Source organism: Polychytrium aggregatum (assembly GCF_025602895.1).
Source record: "Polychytrium aggregatum strain JEL109 chromosome Unknown BJ171scaffold_38, whole genome shotgun sequence".
In the NCBI taxonomy this organism is placed as follows: domain Eukaryota; kingdom Fungi; phylum Chytridiomycota; class Chytridiomycetes; order Polychytriales; genus Polychytrium; species Polychytrium aggregatum.
The window spans coordinates 337,295-350,736 of record NW_026516240.1 but is presented as its reverse complement, the minus strand read 5'-3'; the positions used below and the strand labels follow the sequence as shown (position 1 = coordinate 350,736).

General features: G+C 57.4%; 3 protein-coding genes across 3 annotated transcripts; 1 reads left to right on the top strand and 2 right to left on the bottom strand.

Annotated features, from left to right (window-relative positions):
• Positions 1–3: 3 nt before the first annotated feature.
• On the bottom strand, positions 4–1,026 carry BJ171DRAFT_585040 (uncharacterized protein; the record flags this gene model as incomplete). Its single annotated transcript, XM_053114341.1, has 4 exons — positions 4–48; positions 306–343; positions 458–538; positions 768–1,026. 4 exons carry the CDS (start codon positions 1,024–1,026, stop codon positions 4–6), a joined length of 423 nt encoding a protein of 140 aa, XP_052963737.1.
• A 7,552-nt stretch (positions 1,027–8,578) lies between these two features.
• BJ171DRAFT_517665 (DNA directed RNA polymerase) lies at positions 8,579–10,052 on the bottom strand. Its single transcript, XM_053112170.1, has 3 exons — positions 9,809–10,052; positions 9,484–9,576; positions 8,579–8,946 (listed from the first exon to the last, which is right to left on the bottom strand). Exons 1-3 carry the CDS (start codon positions 9,879–9,881, stop codon positions 8,924–8,926), a joined length of 189 nt encoding a protein of 62 aa, XP_052963736.1. The 5' UTR covers positions 9,882–10,052; the 3' UTR covers positions 8,579–8,923.
• Positions 10,053–10,145: 93 nt separating this feature from the next.
• Positions 10,146–13,117, top strand: BJ171DRAFT_517663 (uncharacterized protein). Its single transcript, XM_053112169.1, has 6 exons — positions 10,146–11,366; positions 11,499–11,516; positions 11,678–11,743; positions 11,850–11,949; positions 12,123–12,151; positions 12,265–13,117. The coding sequence occupies exons 1-6, from the start codon at positions 10,622–10,624 to the stop codon at positions 13,017–13,019; spliced, it is 1,713 nt and encodes a 570-aa protein (XP_052963735.1). The 5' UTR covers positions 10,146–10,621; the 3' UTR covers positions 13,020–13,117.
• Positions 13,118–13,442: the final 325 nt, after the last annotated feature.

Here is a 13,442-nt window from a genome sequence, read left to right as displayed (position 1 = left end):
ACTCTACTTCCTTCCTTTCTTGACGGGTCCTTTGGCAACGGGGGTGGACTGGCCAAAGAGGAGTGGTTTGATCTAACAAGTGCGCCGGCACCGGCATCGCCGTACAACCATGCGATCAAGCAATTCGGGTGAGTCAGATCCGTGTGTCAGATCTGTGTGTCAGAACGTCGTCGGACGACCGTTCTCACCGCTCGCCTCCACCCAGATCAAGCGCCTATGATATGGCGTGTTGATCACCCAGCCATCAGAGACACCGCTCTGGCGACCCTGAATGCCGTCCTCGGCAACGCAGGAAGCTGGCTTACCTGGCTCCACAGCTTGTAGACAGCATAGCCAGGAATCACTGTGGATAACGCACGTTGGAGCTCGTGAGCCATCTGTGCTTGGCCAGGAGCAATCGAGGGACAGAAGCAGCGCCTCGGGCTCCTGATCGCATTATTACAGCAACAATACTTACCAAGGAACGTCCACCAGAAGTAGTCCGAGATAAAGGCCGAGGTGATCAGGACGAAGAGCCCAATATAGATCACATCAAACACTGACCAAGGCGACGGCAATTAGACCGGGGACGAGCTGCTGCTGAGTATCCCGATAATACAATTGAATTGGCCGCCGCGCCGCCGCTCTCTCGATGCATGTGCCCTCTCGATGCATGTGCCCTTTCGATGTATGTGCCCTCGGCTGGGCCAACCAAGGCCAAATCCAAGGCCAAATCCAAAGCCAAATCCAAACCACAGAGGAGCAACGTGTCTGCAGCAAGCACTCACTGTAGGCAATCATGCCCTCGCTCTTCAGGTCTGCTCCGCCATCTCGGACGACGTTGCTTCCAGTCTCGTAGCTTGGGCGAGAGAATGCTTGCAGCTGAGTGTAGATGAAGAACAAAGATCCCTCAACAAGCACAAAACCGACAATGTGCCAGATCGAGATGGAGCTGTAGCGCACGGCGAATCGCCAGATGATATAGATCAGACTGGCAATGCCGAGCTGCAGCTGCAGATCCGAGAGGATCTTTGCATTCTGTGCCATAATCTTCTTGGCCGATTCCTTTGCCTGAACCCCGTCGGGCCAAAGATCGACACATGTGCGGCGGATGAGGCCCGGATTGTCAGCATCGATCGCCAGCCGCGAGCGATTCCAGCAGATTGTGGGCGATGGCACCTGCGATTCAGATCACTCATACCACCGCTGCGTCCTCGCACGATGGAGCAGTGCCTTCTTACCATGGCTCGCTCGTTGGATGTTGCAGATGGATGGCGAGACAGTCCAGCGACTGTCGGCCAGCCGCTGTTTCTGGAACTCAAGTCTGCAACCTCCCCGTCTCGCCTCGCCTCGGCTGGGCGAGAAGAAGCGGGGACGAGCGAGAACAAAGTGCTGGCTTTTGGCTTGATTCTGAGGTTGTCTTGCGATCATCGACATTGCGCCGACGCTGCCCTGATGGCTCTCCCCAGCGCCTCGGTGTCCCTGCAGACACAACCGCCATGCTCCATCAGCATCCAGCAATCCCAGGTTGCTGCAGGCGAAACCCAGCTCGCCCCGCTCGCTCAGCTGGTTGCTGATCTGGGACAGCTCAAAGCATCGGTCAACTCGCATCTCACCCGGCACATCGAGGTATACGAGGCCGGCATTGCCGAGCAGGAAGCAGATAACGACGACGATGGGGATAGCGATGAGGATGATGATCTTCAAGACGACAGCAATCGTGGCAATCGTGGCGATCGTGGCGACAAGGCAAGTACTTCTGGCCAAGACGAGATCAGCCCATCGGCGCCCAAAAAGCCCCGGACCCACTGAGGGCCTTTCCAGCGATCAGACACCAGCCCGCCTCCAAACCAACCGGCATCGATCCATCACCACAGGCCTAGTTTCCTTCTTGCTCGCTGTCGCGCCGAGCAGCCCTGGCCAGCGGCCGCAATCACAGTCAAGTTGCTTCCTTTGGACGAACCAGCCACCCTTTTTCGACTGGCAGTGGAACAGATTTACGGCGCTCGCCACAACCCTGAACGGACGGCCAGTTGGCGGCCAGTGATCATTTTGTACGGATGCTGAATATACGCACTCTCATCGCCCATCACAGCCGGTGTGGGGCCATCACGGGCTGGGTCTTGGTGAATGCGGCGCCTGGAAGGTGTGCGGACGCCGATCAATGCATGACATCATCTGGCTGTTCACGTGGCTGGGGCTCTCTCTCTCTGCAGTTGGAATCGATAGCAGGGCATCATCGTCTCATCCCAGCGATTATCGAGCCATCAAGGCGACGGGCAGCTGCTAATGAGTCAGGTCGCGGAACCACATTCGCCTTCTGGCGCGGCTGATAACACGCCACAGCCAGAGACATCCGCTGGATCGATGGTCCAAGGAGATGCTCCTCAGTCGAGCCCCGCACCGGAGGCCCTGGCACAAGAGCTCGAAAAGCAGGTGGGGATAGTCGGTCGGTCGCCCACGGCCTATCCATCCGCGCAACAGTCCGACGCAGCAGCCGCTCCAACACAGCAACCACCAACTAGCACAGCCACCACTGCACTTTCTTGATTGATATCATGGCACTGTGTTTGAGTGCTCTTGGTATCGATCCGAGTCTCTAACCACGCGATCGACTGGTAGATTGAGTTGCTGAAAACCGAGAAGCTTGCTGTCGAGTCCCAGGTCAAAAAGCTATCCCAAGGCGCGTCCGCATTGCTTCTGCAACCTGACCCACGAGAGACGTGATAGTGTGGACGAGCATTGTTCAGTACGGATGGGCCATACTCTGGGCTGCACCATCGGCCGTACCGACACTAACAATGCCTCATTCTCCCACGCTATGAACACTTGTGGTCACAGACCTGGAGGCTGAAAAGAATTCAAAGACAGTGCTCCTCAAGGACAAGTCGTTGCTAGAGAAAGAAAAGCAGGTTGTCGATCGAGAGCGCATCAATTTGGAGAAGGAGCTCAAGAAAGTCAATGGTGAGCTTTGGGGGATGCTGTGCTGTGAGGAAGCGGGACCGCCTCGTTCGAAAGGCACACGGATCGCTCAGCCCGACCGTTGGTCACGGCGAGGACCTCTCTACACCGACCAACACTTATGTCGCCAACACGCTGCACCAATGTTCGGTCGGCGTTTCCCTGTGTGCCAGCGGTCATCCAGAAAGCCAAAGAGAAGCTGGCGCTCCAGCAGCTCATGGAGGAAAACTCGCGTTTGAGAGGGGAAGTCGAGCTCCTCAACGATCACAAGTCGCAAGTAAGTTCGAGCTCGCACGCTCACCCAGCAGCTATGCTGGTGACTTTGACGAGTGGCTGGCCGAATCCAGCGCTTTTCGGGTCAGCCCTTGTTTGCATGGTCCGGCTGTTTGCCGCGACACTTACATTCCAGATCGCACCTCATCCTATATCTGCAACCAGAATGTGGCACTCAAAGAAAACATCCACAGCATCACAGCAGAGAGCGATCTCAAACAGAAAGAGCTGGTATCCAAGCTCCATACGGCCCTGGACGAGCTCAATCGATATCGAACATCCTCGGGCAAGCCTGTTCTGGACGCGGCATCCATACCTTTGCCATCCAAGGTGCTTGAGGAAGAGGTTGCGACGCTCCAGAGCGAAAGAAAAGCTCTGCAGGACAAACTAAACCATGCAAACGCCGAGCTGGAGGCCTACAAGAAGAAGGCCGAGTCTGAGAAAAGGCAGCCTGAGCCCGGCAACGGTGCGGCATCGACATCGGTCGGCGCTGCTCCCTCCGTCGCTTCGACTACTGCTTCGACTGCTGCTTCGACTGCTGCTTCCACCGCCACTCCCCCTGCTCAGCCATCAGCACCCAACTACGCCTCGTCATTTGCGGCGGCAAAGAGCTGGTGGGGATACAAGCCATCAGCAAACACAGCGCCTGCCACCGGAGCGGCCGTCCAAGCACCTCTGGTCTCGTCGTCCGCACCACCATCAGCGATTCCGGGCGGCCAAGGCACACCAGGCGGTGCAGGGAGCCCCGTCGATCCAGCCACCTCGGCAGCAAAATCTCCAGCCTCTGCCGAACAAACCCCGCATCCTACACCTACATCAGCACAGCAGCCAGCTCAAGACCCAGCAACGGAGGAGCTCAAAAGGGACCGGGACCGACTTGAACAATGCCTCAAAGCCACCAAGTTGGAGGTTGAATCCCTCCACAGGGAACTCGAGGCGATGAAATCGGCACAAAAGCAAGTCGGGGATTCTCCGCACGCCGGTTCTGTGGCAGTGAAGATCGACCAGGAGGTCGAGTCCTCAGGGGCAACATCCGCCGAGCTCGCTGCAGCACAGGTCGCCAATCAGCTTACCGAGAAGCTCACCGCGGCTGACATTGAGATCAAGGCCCTGAAAGAGAGCATCGTCGAAAGAGAAAGAACCATGACAGAGATCAACACGTCGTTGGTACAGCAAATCGATCAATACAAGAGCAAGTCACAGCAGGCGGAGCAAGAGCTCACCAACGTCCAGCAAGCACTGCTGGACAGCAGCGCCGAAGTATTGCGCCGCTCAGAGAGACTTCAATCCGAGATTGATGCTCTGAAGCAGGCTCAGCAGCTGGAAGTTCAAAATATCAATGCAGGGCACGAAAAGGCACTTGGGCAGCTGAAGCAGGCGCTGGAGACAGAAAAGACACAGTATCAGGGGCAGAAGGCCACAAGCCAGCAGCTTCAAGACGCCTTGCGAGCTAGAGATAATCGCATCCGAGAGCTCGAGTCCCATGTCGATCGCGAGGCAATTGCTCGCGCCCAGCAGGAAGTCAGCGATGCCTGGGAACAGGTTGCCCAGCTCAAAGCCCAGGTATCCAAACTCCAGAGCGTGCACATCAACGAAGGCATGGAATCCAGCGACACGAAGGCTACGGACGGCACGGAGGCTCCGGAGCACGGCGATGCGCCGGCCACAGACGTTGTCGTCGAGCGGCTCCGACTTGAGGTCGATCACCTCAATAGAACCATTGAGGGACTCAAGGCAGACATGGACCGAGCCAGACTGCAGTATTCCGCCGACGCAAAGATCCAGTCCGACCTCCATAACGTCGAAGCCGGGCAGCTCCAAAAGCGGATTGACGAAGCGACTGTGCAGCTGGAGCAGTGCCAAATCCAAATCAGCCAAAGCGAGAAGAATACGTGCGACCAGAGTCTCTTGTTCGAGAACAAGATCAAGGAGTTAGACGAGAGCTTTAAGAAACAGACCGCGGAGGCCGCTGAACACTTCCGTGTCCAACTCTGCGAGCGCGAATCCAGGCTCCAGGACCTCGAAACATCACACAAGAAGACCGCCTCGGAGTGGGAGACCCTCAAGGGTCGTGAGCTGGAGACACTGGAAGCTGGCTATCGCGGCAAGATACAGCAACTGGAGCAGCAACATCAGCGCGACCGGGAACATCTCGAACAGGAGGCCGCCAGAAAGATCCGCGCGCTCGAGGATCAACTGAAGACTCTTGCTGTCGATGCTGCCGCCCAGGCCGAAAGCATCAAGACCCTGGAGGAAAAGTATGCACAGTCATTGCGAGAGAAGGATGACCGCCTCAATACCGAAATCAGGCTCAGAGAAAGCGCCGCTGCCGAGGCCGAGGCCGCACATAAAGCCGACCTCAACTCCAGGCAGCAGGCCTTTGACGAAGGTCTCAAGAAGAAAGCGGCTGAGATTGAGACCCTCACCCGGACCCACGAGGCCGCTGTTGCGGATTTGGAGGCGCAGATCAAGGCTAAATCAACCGAATGCGCTCAGCTCGAGGCCCAGATTGGCTTATCCAAGAAGGAGCTGTCCCTGTTGCAGCAAAGCGTCAAGCAAGCCAAGGATGCCAGCGACGCCCAGGTAAAATCTTTGCAGGAAAAGCTCAGCGCCAGCCAGACCGAGCGCAACCTCGTCGAGAAAAAACTCAAGCAAGACAGCGAAGACCGCGCCAAGAAAGATCGGGCCGAGGCAGAAGAAAGGGCAAAGAAGGAGCGTGCGGCTCAAGAAGAGCTCTTCAAGAAAGAAAGGCTCGATATGGAGGAGCGATGGAAGAAGGAACGGGGTGTGCTCGAAGAGAGCTCCAAGAAAGAGAAGCAAAAGCTCACTGCCGATTTCGAAAAGATCAAAAAGGACATTGCGGCCCTGGAGTCGCAAAAGACCGACTTGATCAAGAAGTTTGAAAAGGACCTTGCCGCCCGTAGCGATGACATCGCCGCCAAAACGCAAACCATCAAGCAACTTCAACAAGATCTGCAGACAAGCAAGCAGGAGGGGGCCAAGCAGTTTGAGGAAGTATCAACCAAACTGACCGCCAAGGAGAAAGATTACGAGCAGACCCGCGATGAGTACCTCAAAATCAAAGCCAGTAGTGCGCATCTGGAAGATGAGCTGACGGCATTAAAGGAGCAATTAGCTCAGTTGGAAAGCACCCACGGCGTCCTCACCGCCGAGATGGAGGTTTCTCGCGCGTCGTTCGAGAGATCCTCTAAAGCGCTGGCCGAAAAGGACGAGTCGATCAAGAAGCTCAAGTCTCGCTGTGACGAGCTTCAGCAAAGCGAAGCCCATCTCAAGAAGCAAGCGGGCAAAGCCGAGAAAGAGCGCGACGAACTGGGACAGCGAGAAGCACAGCTCAAGCAGCGCATCAGCGAGTTAGATGCCTCGATCGAGTCTGTTCAAAAGGAGACCGAAGTGGCCAAAGCAGAACATGAACAGGTTGTGAAGCAGCTCTCGAGCGAGCTCGAAGCCCTCAAGCTCGAAGCGAACCAAGTGAATGAAAGGCTTCTTCAGGCTGAGCATGACATGAAGCTTGCGGAGAAGCGCCACAATCAAATCGTAAGGGTTGGCTTTCGATATTCTCGGAGGCCTCAGTCCCACCGGCTCGCTGGCCGGTTCCTTGCTGAAGCATGCAATGTTTTGATGCCATGGCCTTGAATCCCACACCGATTCTGCACTTTGTGCACTGTATTCTGTGCTCCGCGGTCAGAGTCGATGCTGAAGACGGGTAACGAGGCCCGCGATGAGTTCTCCCTTGGCCAAGGAGCGGTTATGGCGCAGCATAACTTACATTCTGGCTGACATGGGTAACTATTTGATACGTTCTGGCCCTCGGTTCACTTCAGATCAAAGACCTGCAGAAGCAGCTTGCAAAAGAGAGGAAGCAAAACAGCGCACCCCAGTCCAGCCCAAGCGCCCCTCCCGAGCTCGAGAATCCCAGCGATTCGCCGTGTAAGCAGGATCTGAGACTCGCACCGTACAGTGGAGCGATCCTCTGTGAATACGGGCGGATGTCGCCGATTTACGATTTACGATTTCACTTCTATCAGCGCGTTTCTGCTGGTTTGCTCGGAGCACAGGCTCCCGCACGGCTTGCGCGTATAGAATCTTGATGGCGATCCATCCCAGGCTCGCGGCTTGTACTGACAGAATGTCTCCATTTTGATTTCAAGCCAAGCATCCAGAGATGGCAGGGATTCCAAAAGTCGACCGGGTGAGCACCTGCGCTATAGCCGTTCCGTATCGAGTTGTCGAGGAACCTGCTTCGTCTGAGGGTTTCTGTTTGTCTTGGATGGACTCGACAGCATATGGATGACAAAGCAAGTCCAAGATGGAGCGGCAGCGCCATTGCATCGTACACTCGGATGGATGAAAGTACTCATTCGAAACCTTGCTCCGATCCGATGCAGCTCACGGACGACCTGGTCAAGCTGGCCCAGGACAACGAGCTTCTCAACAAGCGTCTCAAGGCCGCCGAGACGGAGGTACGCTCTCTAACCGAGCGTCTTACCAAGACAGCCGAGGAGTCTGAGCAAAAATCCAAAACGCTGCAGCAGTATGTCCTGCGAGATTATGCAGCCGAGCTCCAGCCCGATCCTCCAAAGATACAGGTGCGCCGCCGCCTCTTGTCAGACAGAGCACCAAGCATGTTGATGGGGACAAATATGAGAATGCGGACAAAGTGTGGTCGTGTGTCGGCTCGATAGGTTTGGTATTCACCGAGGCTAGCGGTGCAGTGTGGATCGATGGATCGGAGTCGTTTGCGAAATATAATGCTTCGACGCTGCTGCCTATTCTCACTCTCGAGCTCCTTGCGCATCCAGGGCTTCAACCTCAATATCCTCTCGAGCGTCACCGCGATGCAGAAGATGGATCCCGTTCAGCTGTCGCAGATCAACATGAAGATGCAAAAGTTACTTGGGGTGGGTGATGCTGAATGCTGCCTGGAGTTCGCTCATACATGCTACTCGCTTGTCATATGCTGGAACTGATGCCGCCTGATGTATGCTGGCGATGCAGGAACTGACCACCAAGATGATGAAGCTTGAAGAAGACCTGAAGGTGCAAAGGGTCGGATCGGCATGATGGAATTGCGCTCGAGCCGCATCTCACCCACGACGGGCACCCCATCGGACTTGAAGTGAGATTTGCTGCCAAGGGAGACCCCCAAGCCGAAAGCGGCGTAGACATTCCCTGGCGCTCAAATACATTGACAGAGAAGTAGAATGGAATCGGCACCCATTGGAACTGATGTGCACTAGCGTCGGCCAAGCCGGCTCTCGATGGCGACGGAAGGAAGCGGAGGGCCCTGGGCATTGTGCCAGCCGCAACGCTGCTTGCCATCCCCGACCACTAGAGGGCTATAGAGTACTCGTCACAGCTCATGGATCGACAGTGTTATTATGCGTGTGTAGGAGAGAGCGGACAAGCCCTCTCGTTGAAAGTCTCCCGAACGAAATTGGGTGCTTATCGATCGACATCACTGCGCAACAACATGCACAGCCAGGGGGGTCACCAACGAGAGCAGAATCAAGTGCGAACGAGAGGAGAATGTGCACCGAGAGCGGCGATGCAGTTGATGCGCTGGCCGAGCTACTTGGAATCTGCGAAACCAGTGCGTCTTTCCAGTGGCGAGATCAGGAGGGAGGAGGGGGAGGAATGATACGGGTAGTTGACAGCCACTCGCGAGCGAATGGCTCGGCGCTGAAATCGTTCATCGGGCTTCGAACTGGACCACTGCAAACGGCGTGCCATTTGACGCCGTGGGGGCAACGTTGAGCGAAGGAGGTGGGTGTCGTTTTGGGGGGGTGCGAAGAACGTGGATTTGCGGTTAGTGAACTGCCGACAAAGAGTATGTGAAAGATCCAAACAGAGGCAACTGCGGCTGAAGAGGAGGACTATCCCGAGGCGGGTCATCGGAGAGGGAACCTTTGGTAATCCTCCTCAGCGACATCTGGATGAATCGCGGCCGGAGCATCCATCCTTTCGGCATCGGCTCGATCTGAAGGTGAGTTGTTCGCGGCTGGTTGACGACCCGCTCGGCTGTTCTTCATCGTAGCGCTCGTTCTTCGAATGCCCGCATGGATGCACTGGAACTCTGCGATCTGCGCATCTCTCTGTCTGCGTGCTCGTTTTTTGCATATCCGTCTGCGCAGACGGATGTGCACTTTTGTTCGCAGATCGGTCCGAACGCTCATCCGCGCAGAAGCCGTCCCAGGAACTGCAGGAAACCAAATGGCAAAACCCAAGCACGCGAGCAGATGGGATACGCACTGCGCTTGGTTCGCTTCTTGTACATGATGCGGTGGCCGCATTCCTTGCAGCGGATGGGCTCTCGCGGCTTGATCTCGTTGTCGGCACCGCACTCTGTGTCGCGAATATTATCCAGGAACCGATGATATTAGCGTCTGCGGAAGCGAGGAGGATCGTGCCGCTCGCCGAGGCCGCATAAGCCTTGCCAGAACGTCCCTGTTTGTATCCAGCGCCGTCCTGGCAAGGGCTATGCGTTCTCAGCGAACCCGCAGAGATCGTGATCCTCGCGGCGGCTTCAGTCGAGCCATTGCCTCGGTGCTGTTGCTGCGATGCGATGGAAGCGTACCGCCGCAGGTATAGGCGATCTCGATGCGCTGGGGCCGCTGAACGGCGGTTCCTTGAGCAGACTGGTAGTCCATGGCTGTGTTTGGAGCAGCGTCGGGGGCGGGAGGGTGCTTGCGGTCGTTCAGGAGCTGCTGCAGATGCGTCTGATGCAGCGGATATCCTCGTCGTAGCCGCTGTTCGCTGTCCTGGCCTGGCCGTGGAGCCGCATCCGTCCGCGCGGTCTGAAAAAGTTTTTTCGAGCGAGGCGCCGGCTCGAATGCGTGGCTCGAGCCGGCCGCGCCACCGGCCTTTGGCTCGAAAGCGCTGTCGGCTTTGTCCGCTGTCGTCCGCTGTCGTTGCCCTTGCATCTGCCGCCCCTGCCGAAGCAGACCAGGCCGACGAGGACGGCTGCTGGACTGCGTCTGGACTGCCGCCAGACTGCCGCTGGAGACTCTGCCGAGAGCCTGTCGCTGTCGCCGGAGCCATCTGCTGCCTGCCTGCCTGCCATCCCAACAGCCTCCCGTGGGCCTCTCGCGACGACAGCACGAACCCCACCCCAGTCGTCTCGTCATCTGACGCTCGCCTGCATCGCCGACTGACCGACCGGCACCGCATCTCTCCACGGCGGCCGTCTGCATTCATCGTTTTCCTCGAGGATCTCCTGGTTCCAGCGCGTTGCTCGTACCCTATCCGAGACTCGCCGTCGTCGAGCCACCTCATTCCGGATCATTCCAGATCATTCTGCGTCGGCTGCAGCATCAAGCCTCGCCGTCGCTGCATCTTCAAACGTCTCCGGCATCGCCCTTCTCCCAGCCTTTTGCACACAATTTCTAGCATGGGTCCTTACCACAAAGCCAGCAGCACCTCTTCGGCAGCCGCTGCAGCTCCGAGGTCGCATCAGCAACTCCTCTCGTCGATCAAGCTCAAGCACCAGATCGAGGCCCTCAGCAAGTCCGTCCAGAAGAAGCAGATCCTCCTCCAGCTCCAACTCGAGGCGCTTGAGCTCAAGAAACTCCAGCAAGCAGGCTCGAATCAACCTCCGACGGGCGATCTGCGCGCTTCAGACTCGCTGCCGCCCATGTCCATCACAGACTCTCGTGCAGACCATACCAGCGCCGCCCAGGCACCAGAAGACAACATGGCGAACGGGCTCCCGGGAACTGGGCTGCCCGTCACAGGCTCTCTTGGAAGCGCTGACCCCACTCCTAGCTTCCCCCAGCCCGAACGGCTGCGTCCACCCAGCTCCCAGGAACCGATCCAGCCGGGCTCGACTCTGGCCACGGCACCGGCCTCCACTTTCCCTTCGTCGCCCGCCCTCTCGGTCTCAAGCGAGACATCAGTCTCTACGCCTGGTAGAGCATCCCCGGCGATGACCTTCCGAGCCAGCTTTCCTCATACCACCCCTCATCTCCACCCGACCCTCTCTGGGTACCACGCTCCGGCCCCAGTCTTCCGACCAGGCGCACACCGGTGGCCGACGAAATACCATCCGTACTCCTATGGAGCCAACATGACCTCAACGCGGCCACGACCCCCTGCGCATTCATTTGGGAATGGTGCTGCTAATCGCACCAAATCGGGTATGGCTCTGGACATTGCAGCGGCGGCGTTGCACGTCGCTCAAGCACCGATCGACTGTGCTCTGTCTCTAAACATCGATTCTTCCCATCAACTGCCACGGGCCATCGCCCGATGCCTTCCTTGACCGGCAGGTCGTTTCAAATCTAGCTGTAGGTGCCTGGATCTGTCTCCAGCAGACACACGTTCGATTGCTATAGTCAGCGCCTTGCTAGCGTTCGCGCTGTGATCACATCGAGTCGAACGACTTCAATACTTGGTGTTCCACCGTGCATCTTCTGGCGACTGAGTCATGCCACCGTTGCCTTATCAGCGCTCAAGGTCGTGCATGTCCTCGGCGAGCCATTTGCCGTTGTAGGAACAAAACTGATTCGCTCTGGTACGCTGCCGGTTCTCTCTGAAGTATGCTCTGGGCGCTGGTGCCGTGTGACCCAAGGTACTCAGTCAGTGCCCACTGCCTCTACTGATGTATTACTGCCCTGCAGCCCAGACACGACTGTCATCCAAGACGGTTATGCCGAAGGAGATTGTCGTCAAAGGGCAGCACTACGGCCTGGTCCCAAACGGCAACTATCACAGACTCAAGTATGTACGATGCGCAGGGCATATGTGCGTGGCTCGATAGTGCGGGATTCAGCGCCTGCGTTGTGCTTAGGGATGTGGTATGACGGAAGGACGCCATGGTGGTGAATGTGGAACCTGAGGTCGTCCACCGGACCAGTCGCGCTCATCCATCCCATTTGCGCCGTTTGCCGCAGACCGTACTGTGTGCTCTACCACCAGCAAGGTTCGTATCGCCTTGAAACCGAGCCATGATCGGCATGGTCGCTTGCACTGATGAGCAGCAATCTTTGTGTCGTATTTGAGCGACAGCACTCAGTCGGGTTACATGTTTTGCAGGGTGGTGTCGCAAACCCTGTCCGTTCCGACATGACCCCAACCGAGTGGCACTCTGTCCCTTCTCGCTGCGGGGCCAATGCACACGGGCCAACTGCCAACTGTCGCATACACCCACGGACAAGAACACGCCGGTGTGCGAGTACTTTGGCACTCCTGGCGGCTGTACCAACCCGGCGTGTCCCTACGTCCATGTGCGGCTGCGGGCAGATGCTCCGCTGTGTCCGTCGTTTCGGTCAGGTAAGTTCTGTGCCCTGGGAAAGCACTGTCCCAAAAGGCATGTCTTTGTGTGTCCCGAGTTTCAGCAGACGGGGCAGTGCCGCCGGGAGAAATGCCGACTTTACCATGATGGTGCTCGGGGAAAGCAGTCCTCGACCGGCCCAAGACCGGGCCGCCTTCCTGCTGAACCTGGCAGCCGGCCGGACAATGGTGGGTCGAACGCGGGCGAAGCAGGCTCCGGAGATGAGGAGGACGATGACGACGACGACGTCAACATCATCCCCGAGTTTGCGGAGCAGAGCCCCGAGGAGGACGCCTTTGCGCCTGACAGGGACAGCAGCCACGAAAGCGAGTCCGGCGAAAGCCACGGCGATCAGGGAGGCAGTGTCGGCGGCCGCAGCAGCGAGGGTGTGAGCCGAGCCGAGGATGTCGATGACGACTTTGATGGCATTGGCCAAGACGGGGACGCCGACGGTTACTTCGATGGCGACGGTTTTGGCTATGTCGACGAAGGCGATGGATACAGGAGTCCATTTTGAACCGGAACACCCTGTTTTTGAGCTGTCGTTGATTTCCGGACCTGAATACACACCATTCATCATCCGCCACGGCCAAACAGTGTGCTCACGGTGCCTGGAAGCCACCCGAGTATCTTGATGTCGATAGACCATGAAGATGCTCAGAGGGTCAAGCGCAAGCACTCACAGCAAGGAACATGCTCCGGTGTGCCAGTCGAACTATCGCGCAGCCAGTGTGGCTGGGATGACAGTGCACCAGCGGGACGGGTCGCCCTGTGGCTGCAGTTGCCCTGTGCCTGCAGTCGCTATTCCACCCCCCCCCCAAATCCTGAATATACATTCGTACTTGAGAAATTGGCCATGATGCACCGCCAGTCCGGCAGCACATGAGGCGGTCTGCTCGGGGCCAATGGCGCTGGCCGTGGACACGGGCCGCGGCGCCGT

Bases quoted from the DNA above. Each gene is read 5' to 3' on its own strand.
- BJ171DRAFT_517665 (XM_053112170.1), bottom strand. From the start codon at position 9,881: ATGGACTACCAGTCTGCTCAAGGAACCGCCGTTCAGCGGCCCCAGCGC. The intron at 9,577-9,808 runs GTACGCTTCCAT...TTCGCGACACAG, and splicing joins GATCGCCTATACCTGCGGCG to AGTGCGGTGCCGACAACGAG. The intron at 8,947-9,483 runs GTGCGTATCCCA...CGCCGTTTGCAG, and splicing joins CAAGAAGCGAACCAAGCGCA to TGGTCCAGTTCGAAGCCCGA.
- BJ171DRAFT_517663 (XM_053112169.1), top strand. From the start codon at position 10,622: ATGGGTCCTTACCACAAAGCCAGCAGCACCTCTTCGGCAGCCGCTGCA. The intron at 11,744-11,849 runs GTACGCTGCCGG...ACTGCCCTGCAG, and splicing joins AACAAAACTGATTCGCTCTG to CCCAGACACGACTGTCATCC. The intron at 12,152-12,264 runs GTTCGTATCGCC...CATGTTTTGCAG, and splicing joins TGTGCTCTACCACCAGCAAG to GGTGGTGTCGCAAACCCTGT.